This window comes from Vipera ursinii, assembly GCF_947247035.1.
Source record: "Vipera ursinii genome assembly, chromosome: 2".
Taxonomy (NCBI): Eukaryota; Metazoa; Chordata; class Lepidosauria; order Squamata; family Viperidae; genus Vipera; species Vipera ursinii.
In genome coordinates, this window is record NC_139513.1 from 195,602,483 (window position 1) to 195,617,141 (window position 14,659).

Sequence of the window (14,659 nt, forward strand, 5' to 3'; positions counted from 1 at the left end):
GAAGGAGAAACTTCCTGACAGTTAGAACAATTAACCAGTGGAACAACCTGCCTCCAGAAGCTGTCAGTGTTCCAACACTGGAAGTTTTTAAGAAGAGACAACAGCCATTTCCTGCCTGAGCAGGGGGTTGGACTAGATGACCTCCAAGTTCCCTTCCAACATTATCATCATTACTATTACTACTACTACTACTATTATTACTATTATTATTATTATTATTACTATTATTATTATTACAGTTGTAAATCAAGGACTACTTGTAATCCAGTCACGAAACCATAGATGATCTAATGCCAGAGGGGAAAGCCAGCTTTCTAGAAGGGTAGGATTCCCCTGCACCTCAGGAGGGCGGTTGTTTCACAAGCACAGCTATGAAAAAGCTTTCTAGGTCCCAACAGAAGGGGACCTGAAGTGAGTGCAATCAATGCAACCCAGCAGGGGAAGACATCCTGAAGATAATCTATTGTGATATATAGGGCTTTAAAGGTGATAACAAGACCTTGAATTGTACCCAGAAAAACAAGAAGTTCATGCAGCAGCAGTGCACCATGGGCAAATTGCAGAGCACCCAGAATTCTGCGCTAGTTGAATGCAGTTGCTAAATGATTTTCAAAGGCATTCCCAAGTAGAATGTGTTGCAGCAGTCCAAATGGGGAGTGACTAGGGCGTGAGTAAAAGTAAACTTGCACAAAAGCCTTCTGGGCCATAGCTCCCTCCTGTTTCTTCAGCAGGAGTCAGCTGTGAGCCCAAATTATACACCAATTCTGTATGAAGGAGTGCTATCTCATCCAGAGTTAGATAATAACTCTTCAGAGCCAAGGACCACAGAAGCCCAAAGTCACACTGTCTTGCTAGGGTGGTGTTCCATCTAGTTTCTTCCCATTCAGACCCTTACAGCCTCCAAGTACTAGGTACACATCTACACTGGCACCACCCATCTGGCCTGGGGCAGAGAGGCACCATTATACGTCATCAACCTTTTGGTGATACTCTACTTCAGTTCACGGAATGAATAAAAGGGACAAAAGCTATATGTCATCAGTCTATTGATGATACTTTACCTGAAATTACGGAATGAATTTGCCAGTTCATGTAGATGGTAAATAAGGGATGAGAGAATTGAGCTCTGAGGTACCCAACATAAGAGTGACATAGAGCTTGATTTCTCCCCCAACACAGGCTAGAACTGGCCATGGAGGAAACAAAACTACTATAAGTACGATACTCCACTCCCAACCTCCCAAACCAGTTCAAAAGGATATGGCTCTTTACTGTATTAACACTACCAAGAGAACCAGGATGGCTAAGATGGATGCATCACCACCACCGAGTCCTCCAGAGGTTGTCCACAAGCATGTTCAATGCTGAACTCTTAAAGGGATCAGCTTCTTCCACTATGCTGCTTCTAAGTTCTTTAAGAGCTCAGTACTTCTCACCTCTTTCAACAATCTTCCTTAAAAAGGGAAAGTTGGAGACTAGGCAAAAGTTGACCATCACAGCTGGGTCAAAGGATGCCCATATGAGAAGTTGAACCACTGTATACTTCAAGACTAGCAGGATTTTATCCTTTCCTACATGAAGGCTTGGACTTAACCACATTTCACCTCCTGGAAAACCTTAACCAACCATGAAATGTATGGGTCCAGAATAGAGGTGGCAGAGGTCATAGCCATTCTAACTGTTGCAGGACAAATGCATAAAATGCATAAAATAATCTTAGGTTTTCCTGCTTCTTTTACTGTATGAGAATCAGACAGTCTAAGCAATTATGTTTACCCATATGTGATTAGAAGGACTCAGAATGTTCAGGTCCCATTTCAACTATTTTGTTTTAATTATCACTGCCCAGTTCTTAGTTGACCTGGAAAATCTTTATTAAACTTATAAATTGAGAAAATGATGCATATTACTTGGTAGCTGCTGCATCCAATTAGAGATTTCTTACCACAGTCTGTAAATATCCTTCAAGACTGGCTGTGTTTGCATAATATACTGAACCATAATATATTATGCGTGGTTACTTGTGTTTTGATTTCAATCAATGTGTAATATAAACTTAGAGGGGCTAAGTAAGCCAGGATTAAATTAGCCACAAGTATTGTGTAAATTGCTATTATTGAAAAAAAGGAGAGAACAATCTTGTATTTTTGCACTATTTGACCTTGTTTATAAACTAGGAAACATTATCTAATTTAGCCTGTCATTTTCAATATTTTGCTGGGTCATACTTATAATGTACTTATCAGTTTTCAACAGACTTTAAGAACTCACTAGTTCTTGCTCTACATTTTTAAAAGTTTCATGCAGGTTATTTGGAAAGCTTTAGGAAGTATAGTGTATATCTTTCTGCTATTTCAATGCTGAATTTTATATTTTTAATCTTAAAAGGTACCAACAGGTTATATATGCATTTTATTTTATTATATTTTATTACGTTTTACTGATTTTTTCATACAGTGCAAAAGTACTTGTTCAACAATCGTGTTGTCTGAGTTTATCATTCACTAATACAAATTGGATTCCTAATCCCTTATTCTTTTCTCCAGCCATTGATAAAATAAGTCCCAAGTTTGAAAGTATTCTGTTTCTTCTTTTTCTTTCAGCCTCAAAGTAAGCCTGTCCATTTCCACACAGTCTAGTATTTTTTTTTATTATTTCTCCCTGTTGTGGTATTTCTTCATTTTTCCAATATTGTGCAAATATGATTCTTGCTGCTGTTATCACATGTAAAATCAAATATATACTTTGCTTATCAAGCTTTTCTGACATTATACCTAATTTAAAAAGTTCAGGTTTAAAAATCTACATGTTTTCCCAACATCTTTTCTAGCCAAGTATGTATACTGCTCAAAAAAATGAAGGGAACACAAGATAAGACATCCTACTATTAAATACAGTACATTGTGTTGTTTAAGTGTTCCCTTTATTTTTTTGAGCAGTATGTTTTTGTCCAATATCTCTTTGCTTTAACACATGTCCACCATATGTGGTAATAAGTTCCTGACTTATGTTTACATTTCCAACATCTATCTGACATATTTTTAAACATTTTTGCTAATCTTGCTGGTGGCAATTTTATATAAGTTTTCTTTGTAAGAGGATGACATTGTCAATTTATAATTTCTTTCCCACAAGTTTTGCCATTTTTCTATATCTATATCCAAAAATTTTGGTCCATGTTATCATTATATCTTTTACTTGTTCATTTTCCATTTTCAAATTCAGTAAAATATTATACATTTTTTAATTAATTTCTCATCAGAAGTTAATAATATCTGGTCAAACAAGGTCTGCTCTTTGTAAAATTCATACAATTTAACATTTTATCATATCTCACTTGCATTTGTAAATATGCCCACCATGATAAATCAATACCCTGATTTTCCATCTCTTGTTTAGTTTTTAAATTTCCTTAGAATATTAAAGGGATTTTATTATGCTTAAGGTTGATGTTAGTAATATTGATATCTTTATATGTCCTTATTTGTTCAAAACTAACTAAATTTGGATGTACAAATGCTTCCATTGTTGAAAGCCCTCCTGGAATTTTCAAGTACGGTATATTTTACATTTTATTTTTTCCCATGTTAGTAATAGTGCATTTCTAATGTAGTGGTTTTGAAAATATTTATGAATTTTGTTTTTGCCATACCATAAGAAAGCATGCCAACCGAGTTGTAAGTCGTGCCCCTCCAAATACAACAACCTTTTATTTGTAAGAGTTATCCATTCTTTTACCCATGTTAATACTGATGCTTGATAATATAAAACTCACTCTCGCAGGCCAAAACTTTCCATTTTCTCCACCTTGTGATAGGGTGGAGAAGATACTAAAGTGATCAAATAAAATAAAGGAAGGCTGATCCATTTGTTGCTTTTGTTGCAGAAATTAGACACAACCATCTTCTGCTTTTTTCATTAATCATACAGATGTATAGTTGCTGCTGTTGGAGCTACTTAATCTCTCAGCAGTCTGACAAATCTGTCTTCACCATTTCAGTCTGCTGGTAAGTGTTCATATGGCAGAAACTCTTCTATGTTTTTAAAAAAATCCTTCCACATAGAAATGTGAAAGAGAAAGATTCTACCTTGGTCATCTCTTCGATATTCCAATATCTAAGGCAGGGGTGTCAAACTGGTGGCCTGCAGGCCAGATGCTTCACGTGCAGGCCACACCCACCCCAGCTATGCAAAGGCAAAAACATTGCGATACATCACGATATGTCACATGATGCGATCGAGTTTGACACCTGAGATCTAAGGGGTTGCAGAGGAAGCCAAGCTATTCCACAAAGCACCTGAGAGCAGGACAAGAAGCAACGGATGGAAAATAATCAAGGAGAGAAGCAACCTAGAACTAAGAAGAAACATCCTGACAGTTAGAACAATTAATCAGTGGAACAACTTGCCTCCAAGTTGTTGTGAATGCTCCAACACTGGAAGTTTTTAAGAAGAGATTGGACAGTCATTTGCCTGAACTGGCATAGGGTTTCCTGCCTGATCAGTGGGTCGGACTAGATGACCTCCAAGGTCTCTTCCAACTCTGTTAGACTAGTCTAGTCTAGTCTAGACTAGTCTAGTCTAGTCTATATGGTTTACCAAAGTTTATTAGATAAACAACCATTGGGAATTTATGCAACATATTAAATTATAAACTGTTTTCAAATTTCACGATATGCCTTAGCTTGATTAGCAACTAAGGCTATGTATGAGAAATACATGTAATTTCTACCGAAATGAAAGAGAAAAACTGTAATTTCTTGTCATAGAGGTTCGTTACAACCAAAATAATATAAAAGCCTGTAGAACTTAACAATTCATTTTGAAAACCTCACAACCTTTGTTTCACTACCACTGTATGAATAAGTGCTCCCAGTTTAGAAAAGCACTGGATGCTTCTGGCGAAATTTCATGCTATAATAATGAACTTGCTGATCTTGAAAATGCCTGAAGATTTTTGGTTGTTCGAGAAAATGCAACGTGGGGAACTGTATCTAGTGCCCTAATAGAGTTAAGGATTCCTTCTCCATTATTTGAAGCCTGCAGTTGTGTGCTATGAGTGCCTTGCCTCTGCATATCACCAAAAGCAGGAGGTGATTTTGGTCCCTTTTACCTCCACCCTTCTCTCTTGTCACTTTTAGTCTGCCCCACCTTTCTAGAGAAGCAAAATAATCTCCTTTAAGCCCAAGGGAGGTGTCCAAAGGACAAGGGAAAAGGAACTCCCAATATTAAAAGGTAATTCATATCAAACATTTTACAGAGGTACATTTCAGGAATATGGTTAGACGGTTAAAAGAAAGTGGAAATTAGGCAAACCAAGAAACGATAGTGTTTGTAACATACATCACATTTCAGTGATGGGTAGTATTACGGTAACTGCAAAGCTTGATATAAAAACTAAAGGAATTTTTCCATTGCAGAATCTTCTTCAAAATAAATTGCCACACTGTAAGTGTGCCAGATGCTTCTATTTATTTATTTAGCCTACGCTTTTAGAATTGTACTGATCGCTCCCTAGAAAATAAATATATATTTAAAAAAAAAACCTCAGGAGTATTTTCTCATCTAGATTTTCTTTTTAAAAAATCTAGTTTATTTGAATATTCTCAGAGAACTGAAAACATAGGACAAGGGATCTTTAAGCAAACTGCGTGCAAATATATACACACACATGGATTTGAACAGATTTTTTCCCAGAGGAATATTCTTACTGTGTTTAAATGCTGCTTGCAATTCTATCTAATAAACCATTCTTTCCAAAGCTGTTTGTGGAGGTAATTATTTCTAAATGGTGCGGTAAGGATGTTTTTCCAGGAATTTCCAAATGCAAAATGTTTGAAAAGTGGCACATTTCTTTGATAAAATAATTATTTCATGAGAGGAAAAAGTGTTTGGAAATTGATATGTCAGGCTTTTAGCATCAATATAAACACCTTTGCAACTTGATAAGAAAAAATAGTATTAACATAGCCATGTCCATGGCAGATAAGATGTGTAGGGCGGGTAATCTATTTTTCCCCCCCCCCTCCGTTTTGGAAACTTTTTCGACTAAACCATTAGATGCGTTACATGATCTTATGGTGGAGCTCAGCTCCTTTTTCTATATAAATATTAAAATAAACTGTTACAGATGGCAAGTTTAGGAAAGGATCATCCGTACTCTGAAACGCCACAGCAGCCAGAAGCCACACAAGAGGAGTATGCGGTTGCAGGTAATGCAAATTATTTGGGGAAAGGGATTTCTTGTTGGGTTTGCAATTTTTTGAGAATTACCTGGTCTCTGATCCTTGCCCCTGATAAACCTCTAGTCTTATTTTGCTTTTGGTGAGTAAACACTGAGAGGATCTTCTGCAAATATTGTTTGTGTGCATTAGACTTTAGACTTCAGCATTTTTCCTTCAGATATGTAAAACGAGCAAAATGTTAAAAAGAGCAGAAGGTTATCCCCTCTACTTTTAAACAGCTTTAGACTTGGACTGGGATGATCAGTTTGGATCTTCCCAGCTATGAAGCTCATTGGATGATCTTAAAAACTCCTCACCTAATTTTTCTTGCAAGGTTGCAAATGCAGAATGAGGAAGTAAGGGGTATAAATATGGATGAAGAGAAGCCTGATTTGTTCAAAATGCTCCCACATAAAATGTTCCATCAATCTTCATCCTCAAAACTCTGGAGAATAACCAAACCTTGGCAATACCTAACAAATGTATATCTCTAATAACATCGTTTACTAAAGTGGTGCAAATGAAAGAGGCCCAGGGCATTTGCGAAGGAAAATCAGAGACCGAGATAAATACTGAAGTATAACTACAGTAGAGCTAGCCACCAATTAAGTCAAGAGAACAGATGCAAGCATTTTATTTCAAGCATGAGGAAAGATGTGCAAACTATTACTTTATTGCCTTGATTTTATTGCCAGGGAAATAAAGAAGCATTGATGGGATTTTCTACCTCAGACACAAAAATAATTTGATCCCATGTTGGATGCCATGTGTATCTTAACTTAGGGAAAGGATGGGTGCTATTTTATGTGCTGCTTCAGGCAGCCAAATGTCTTAGACCCACTGCTAATTCTCCCCACGCCTCCCCACACCTGCCACAAGCTGCCATGAATAATAAATGGAAAAGCAGAGATACATGTGAAAAACAGGCAGATAAATACAATGACTGTATTAGACTTGTTTCCAGTCGAGAAGCCTTGCAGTGCGAAAATGGGATAATATAGCTGGGAAAAGGAACTGGCATGAGAAAATCACTGTAAGAAAAATAAAAATTATTTCTGCTAGTCAGATGTCCTGCCTCTCTACCATAAGAGTCCATTAGCCTTATAAAGAAATCCTATTGTTGAACTCTAGATTGAACTCAGAATATCCATTGCTGGATAGACAATCACAAATTGCGCAGTGCTTTTCTCTTTATTTCTGTTGTGATGTCGAACAAAGGCATCAGAGCAGATGATGTTGCCAGAGAGTTGCTGGGTTTGGCAACTGTGGTCCTTGCTGTGAGAGAACAGTTTGTCAAAATAACCTTTCAGTTTTATGCGGCACTTGTGGCGGGGGAGGGGGAGGAGATATACGGCATTATTTATTTATTTTGTTTCATTGTACCAGTTGGACATTAGTACAAAGCAAAAACTATAGAAAATGGTAAAGTGTAATGATGAAATGACGAGAGACTGTTGGTACACTAGGTATCTGCCAAATGGTATAAGAGAGCAAATCTCTTTACATTGCAAGATACTCAGTGCTTCCCTCACCATTGAAGATTGGTGGACAGATTCATTTCATGCATAGGGAGACTTCACTTGCTGCTGAAGTGGACACTGTGGATAACACTCCACATTTCGATTGAAACAAACGTTTGTGTCTTGCATGAATCCAAACCACAGAGAACCATCAGGTGGCAGGCGTTAGTAAATATGCTGATGCAAGATTTTTTTTCCTTTGTATAATCCGTCTAAGTGGATACCATTTTAATACTTATATTTGAATACCATAGAATATAAATAAGCGAATCTTAAGGTGTCACTGAAAAAAACCACTGCTACAGCTGATATGCTTCTATTACAAGTGTGGAGTTAATTTCTGTCATAGGTATAGACCACTTTTCCTCTTGATAGGCTCATGACATATTGTAATAGCATTATTAACAGATCCAAATGAAGGAGAATCAAGTAGAAATTTCCTAAACTTTGGGGAAACCATTACCTGAGAAAAATGTTAAAAAGTATTTATGAGCAAGATGCACTTATCTTACATGTGTCATCCTCTGTGTCAAAGGCAAATGAAATGTAGATTCTGTCAAGCTAGAAAATGAAGTTGTTACCACATGTTATAGTTTTCATATCTTAACTGACTATAAAATATCATCCTATAATGGCCATAGAAAGATGTCCTACAGATTGTTTTCCAAAGAAAGGGAAAAAAGAGGGCATTTCCCATTGTGATATTGGTCAAGATGGATGTTACTCAGATGATGATAAATGTTGATACCACATGCAATCTGACATGCCCAAATCAACATGCCATACTATAAGCTGTCTTAAGGTTGTTCTGTATATATTATCTCCAACAACAAAAAACATTTCTAAGTTTAGAATTAATAAGCAAGGTTCTATCCCATGTTCTTATTCACTGTTTGGACAAAAGTGTCTGATGTTATTTCTCTAATCTGAACAAAATGACTCTTTCTGCTCTCATTTGGAATTGCGATAGGGGGGTCAAATGTGAAATGTAACACAGCAAAATGGACCCGATTGTTTTTAATGAAATGAATTATACCACTTGCAATAGCAGGTTACATTACAACAGGGGTGTCAAACTCAATTTCATTGAGGGCCACATCAGCATTGCGGTTGCCCTCAGAGGGCCGGGTGGGTATGGCCAGGGTGGGCGTGGCCTACTGGGTGGGCGTGGCTAGAGTGCGTATGGCCTACTGGGTGGGCGTGGCCAGCTGTACATCATTCTCATCAAGGGTGCCTATGGGGGTCTGGGCAGGAGTGGGACAGATGTGAGGGTCTCTGGCAGAAGGAGGGTCTCTGGGCCGGGGCCAAGTCAGCGGGGGCCGCTCCCTCACTGTTTCCAGGATGGCTTCGCGGGCCACATGAAACCACTTCGTGGGCCGCATCCGGCCCCCGGGCCTTGTGTTTGACATGTCTGCATTGCAATATAGGTTTAGCTAAATGGATAAACATGAACATAGACTGTGTACAATTATATGAAGATACTACACATATAGAATGAAGCTTTAGTATTTTTAAAAGCTTTGGGCTGCATAATTGCTTACTGAATTTTGCATACTAAAATAATATTTAAACCCACTGAAGTGGTTTGAACAAGGAAATAAAATAATAACTTTCCTTCTGATTGTGACTTATCAGGATGTTACTATTTCTCTGGCTTGTCTCAGCAGATATTTTTTTAATGGAGACAAAAGATGAGCATATACAATAAATCCTTCAGCCATTATGGAAGTATTTAATTGGAATAATGTTCACTTTGTGTTCATGTAGCCAATTAAAAAGTTTTCTGAAACCCTCTCCTCAACTTAACCATCATGCACATATTAATTGTAGGCAGTTAATTTCCTAAACATAACCCAATATATTCTGTAGTAGTTGCTGAAATGGTTCTGTCATTGTTTTATTCAGCATCTATTCCTGCAATATCTGTTTAGATTTCTTAACAGTGTAATCTCTTAGCATAATTCATGCAACTGTTGTTCCTTCTTGCAGATGTTGGCATTTCACACCGTTTGAGAGACCGAGAACTTCTCAGAAAAAGAAGAGCAGAAGCAGAAGAAAAAGACACTCAACAGTGGGTTCTGGGGTAAATTAGGATGGTGACAAAATGATGTTTATTTTAGAGATAAAGCAATCTGCTGTGATGTGTTTGCACCTAGCTTTTAAAAGGATGTTTTGTGTCTAAATAATGACACTGACATTACTTTTGCTCTCATAAAAAAAAAACAAATTAGTCACATTAAAGTTTAACTAAAGTAACCACAATAGATTTCTCTTCTAAGAAAAACAAGACATCTTTTTTGTTCTTCCTCATATAGAACTTTCTCCTAATACACCTCCTAGAGCTAGCCTTCTTCTTGGCCAGTATTTCATTCCAACTCAAATATTAAAGTTTTTGCTTATTCCATTCCTAGGTAACATGCCATCCCCCATTTGTATCCTTGAATCTTTTGCCCTTCTCATTCTCACGCTGACCCATAGGCATTCATACAAATGGTTGGAATTTAGATGATTCTGGAAATGCGTCTGTTTTACTTAGCTACCCAGCAACACCTATTGAATCTACTCCCTGCACAAAAAACCGAATGATGCAGTTCATAAATTACCCTATATGCCAATAGAATAGATTTGCAACATTTAATTTAAAATAACTTATTTTGCAATATTTAATATTTGGCATCATTTATTCTGCTTCTTATAGAGGTACAAGCAAGGAGCTATAGTACATACAAAACAACAACAACAACCCCTCGACCATGAAGCATTATGTTCAGCTACCCTTTTGGCTTCTGAAATTTCAATAGACATATTTCCGTGTTATAAACAGTAAAACCTTGTGTTCGTGTCTGTATTTATGTGTGTATCTCCACATATCAAAGCGTGTTAAGTTGCATCTATATGTAATGTCAGGTGGTGGGGTTTTTTTTGCCATTGTACAGTATCCTTGGAAGCTAAGGTTTTGAAATGGTGTATCAAAACCCGGTTTTAATTTTTTCACAGCTTAGCATTGTTGCTGCAGCTCCTGTTATAAGACCAAACCTTTCCACCCCTGCTGCATTTACTAAGTTTATTTTTTGACCCGTCTTTATCTAAGAACCACATAAAGGAACCCCAGCAAGGAATGGAATTGTTGGGAGAACTATGTGAGAGAGGCCGCCATATAAGCCCTCTAAGAAAGGAAGAAACAAATACATTTCAAGCAGAAATAGCTTGAAGGTGAAAGTCAGAGACACCACCACCTTTCTTTGTTGCCCAGACCTTTCTCTGCTGCTTGGATATGACTATGGCTTTGAGTTCTGCAGGATGTTGAATCACTGTCCAGGAACGCATTCAATCCTCTCTCGAATTGGGGCATCAACTCAGGTTTGCTCATCTTGAATGGAAAAGTGCTGAATAAATAATCTTAATAATTAAGCTGAGAATTTTAATGTGATTAAAGAAGGGAGTTAATGTTTTTAGTAAAAAGGCCCTTCAAGGCAATCTGTCAGGTCCTAGAATTTATGCGGTGATTCTTATGTGTATATTCGTGTAGGGAGCAAAAGAGTCAGAAACGAGTACGAAAAGGAAGAGCAACTGGAAGGGGCCGAGGCCGGCGTCAGGTTTCACAACCAGAACCACAACCAGAATTGCAGTCAGAGGAAGCTGAGAGTCATGAAACACAGGTGGCCACAGGGGAGGAGAAAGCTGAAGTCACTCATGGACTCCATGAAGAAAGCTCTGTCCCTCTGGTGGTAACGGAAGGGCTGTATTCCCAAGAGGAAATAATTCCATCTGTTTTTAGATGTGGTAAGTTCTGTAACTAGCAGCTTTGACCGCAGCCTTTGAAAATAAAAGCTCTTTTAGTAAGAAGCCTATTATTTAACCTGAAGGAAATTTGATCTGGATGATAAGTTCTCTGAAATAATTTTGGAGATCTTCTTCCCTGTCCCTTTCCATGGTTCTTCAGTTGGATCAGATAAGAGTTTAGTACAAGTATGTCCAATCTTGGCAACTTTAAGTCTTGTGGCCTTCAACTCCCAGAATTCCATGCTGTCTGGGGATTTCTGGGAGTTGAAAGCTACAAGTCTTAAAGTAGCCAAGGCTGGACACCCCTGTACTAGTAGCTAACTCTATTTTATTACTGAGAAAATAAAGTACAAGAGTAGTGATCCTTTTTGAATTATTGAACAGTAGGGCCCCTTAGATGTAATAAGAGCAAAGATGTCATATCTGATCTGCAAAAATTCTGATGACCATCAGGGAACAACAAAGAGCAGTCAGTTGCAACCCTTATTTGGTAGCCCTAGTTTAGAGATTTTCCAGGGCTGTTAAATTTTAACTTAGCCAGCTTCCCATTTCTTCCATCATTGCAATGCCTCATGTTCTCCTTTAGTAATTTGGCTGAAAGGACAACTGCAACAATCTCTGGGCCAAATGATAGATCAACATTTCATTGATTGGTTGATTCATTCATTCTGTTTGCATAGCCACCCATCTCACTTCAATGGCTCTGGGCAGCTCTCAACAATTAAAACAGTACCCCAAACAAAAGGCCTATAAACATACAAACTGTCAATAAGTCTATATTAAAAATAGAAAAAATAATCGTAATCAGTGGCAGAATCCAATCGGTGCCCACTTTCTTCATAGCTATTGAAGAGGCTTTCCCCTACTACCAGATCTCCAAGTATGGTGGCAAAGCTATATTTTCAAACTCTTGCTAAAGGCCCACAAGTTTGGAGCTATGCTCCAGGGAAACCATGTTGTAAAGGGCAGGCAACACAGCGGAAAAGGCTCTCTTTTTAGATCCTATCAGATAACTCCTTCGTAGACAGGACTGGCAACATGCCTCTCCGGTGGGATCTGATGGTATAAGTAGATGTAACCAGGAAGAGGTGGCCTCTCAAGTATCCTGGTCACATGCCATGTAGTACTATTGTATATATTTGTAATCCTTTGCTTGGGATATTTATATTTAGACTAGGAAAGTGATATGGAATATTCCCCCCTCCCCCACTGTTTGGCATTCAAAACCTTCTATAGTACTATTGAAATATACAATAAATGTATCACAGATCTGATGATAAGTCTCTTGCATTATATGTATACTGGCTTTTTGAGTGTGAATTCACTTAACCAAGTAGAAAATACTTTTAATGGAAGTGGTAAACTTTATCGTTCCTACAGAGTCAATTATAAGCCTTAGGAAATAAAATAGATCTAGAGCTACAGTCTGTCCTGTAGCTGTAAACTAGGCTGCTGCCTTTCAGGTTGAGATAGAATCTATACCATTGTCTATGTTAAAGTAAACACAGCTTTCAGTTCAGTTGGCTTCCCTTTGTAGAATGAGAGGGATCTTCTCTTATACCTTTTCATAAGTGACTTGTGCCAGCATTGGCAAAATGTAATTCTGTAATTCAGTGTGATTGAGGTGCTTCCGCCATCAAAAACTCTTATTGATTAACTACTATAATGGACAGAAGTATTAAAAAGATGATTTTAATATCCTCTTGTAATTTCTTTTTCATTACTGAATCCCTTTTTGTGCTTGTACACTTTTACTCTAAGATTTGAATGTAGCTTTTTATTGCATTGAAAAATCTCAAAGGGGATTATAGAGAAATAATCACAAATACAATGATTTGTGAAAGTCCATAAAATGTTTTAAGTATCAGGCGCCCTAGGTAGCAGAGAAATAGCATCTGGCTTATATATCATCTAATTTTTACCTTGCAAACACTATTGTTGTGAAAACTATTGGTTTTCAAAACAGTAGTATTTGACGAATTGCTAGTTCTAGTTCTTTGTTTCTGTTACTATGATAGTCATCAACAATACAAAAAAATCTCTGAAGATATTATTATTATTAATTTAATTTATATACCGCCCTTCTCCCGAAGGACTCGGGGCGGTGAACAGGGCAATACATAAAAACAAGATACAAAAATTAAAAATTATTAAAAAGTAATTAAACAGTGCCCATAATAAATTAATACAGATTAAAAATTAAAATCCATTTATAAAATCCCACCCCATCCCATCAGGCCAGGCCAGCTTGTTCAAAGAGATGGGTTTTAAGATCGCGCCGGACGAACCTGGGCGAAGGCCCCCCTAGTCACAGCTACTATATGGTCTTCTAGGGAAAGAAGATTACTGTATAATCAGTTTGGGAGTTGATGTTTCATTCCTTTTTGCTTAGACAGTGCTTAGTTAATCTTGGTTATACTGTAGTTATTACCCAGAGACATTAGCATTATTTAGACTAAACCAATATAAATATTTGTATGTGATACCTTCTTTTTTTCCCCTTCCCCCAGCCCACCAACCAGGACTAGAGGAGACACCAAAACCAGAAGGATCAGAGGACCCTCAGTCTTTGGAAAATGATCACTTGGAGCAAGATTTATTTGGCTTTTAATTGAAAAGTTGGGTGTGGATAATAATTGTTCCTATTCATTGTGGAAAAGCTGTTAGGCTACATGATACCTGTCATTCTTGTGTGAGCAATAAAAAACTGGTAGTCTTTGTTGTAATTTTCCTGCAATTTCTTTTTGAAATACCCAGTGACTGTGTCATCCTTTGGATGATTCAGCACAGGGGATTTTGTATTTTTTTAATGTTGGGCTTATTAATGAAGTAGCTCCTTCATCTAGTATCTTTAACATGCCTTAGCCTGGAAGGATCATTATCTTCAACCATGATGATGGAGGACAATGATAACTATAATCCAAGACATGGTGTAGCTCCAGATTGGGAAGTTGAAATAGAGGCAAGCAGAATGCCTCTGCCAGATAGTAACAGACATCACTTCTTCACATCGGAACTCTAGGAGGAGACACTTTGCATCCATCTACAGGTTCTTCGTTAGCTTATAAATAATGTGTTAGAACAGGAAAGAAGAAAGATGAATAATACAGAGGAGCAAGCAAAGACAGATGC

The 14,659-nt window shown here is 37.5% G+C and overlaps 1 protein-coding gene across 4 annotated transcripts; it reads left to right on the forward strand.

The window, feature by feature from the left end:
- The first annotated feature begins 6,039 nt into the window (after positions 1-6,039).
- HEMGN (hemogen) lies at positions 6,040-14,253 on the forward strand. 4 transcript variants are annotated; one of them, XR_014491235.1, is made up of 5 exons: positions 6,040-6,212; positions 9,734-9,815; positions 10,443-11,104; positions 11,274-11,527; positions 14,038-14,253. XR_014491235.1 is itself a non-coding variant. In XM_083352859.1 (4 exons), the coding sequence occupies exons 1-4, from the start codon at positions 6,131-6,133 to the stop codon at positions 14,136-14,138; spliced, it is 519 nt and encodes a 172-aa protein (XP_083208985.1). In that variant the 5' UTR covers positions 6,046-6,130; the 3' UTR covers positions 14,139-14,253. The 4 variants fall into 4 exon arrangements, 2 of the variants coding, with proteins under 2 accessions (XP_083208985.1, XP_083208984.1); XR_014491236.1 differs by having other exon boundaries at positions 6,041-6,212; positions 10,443-11,527; XM_083352859.1 differs by lacking the exon at positions 10,443-11,104 and having other exon boundaries at positions 6,046-6,212.
- Positions 14,254-14,659: the final 406 nt, after the last annotated feature.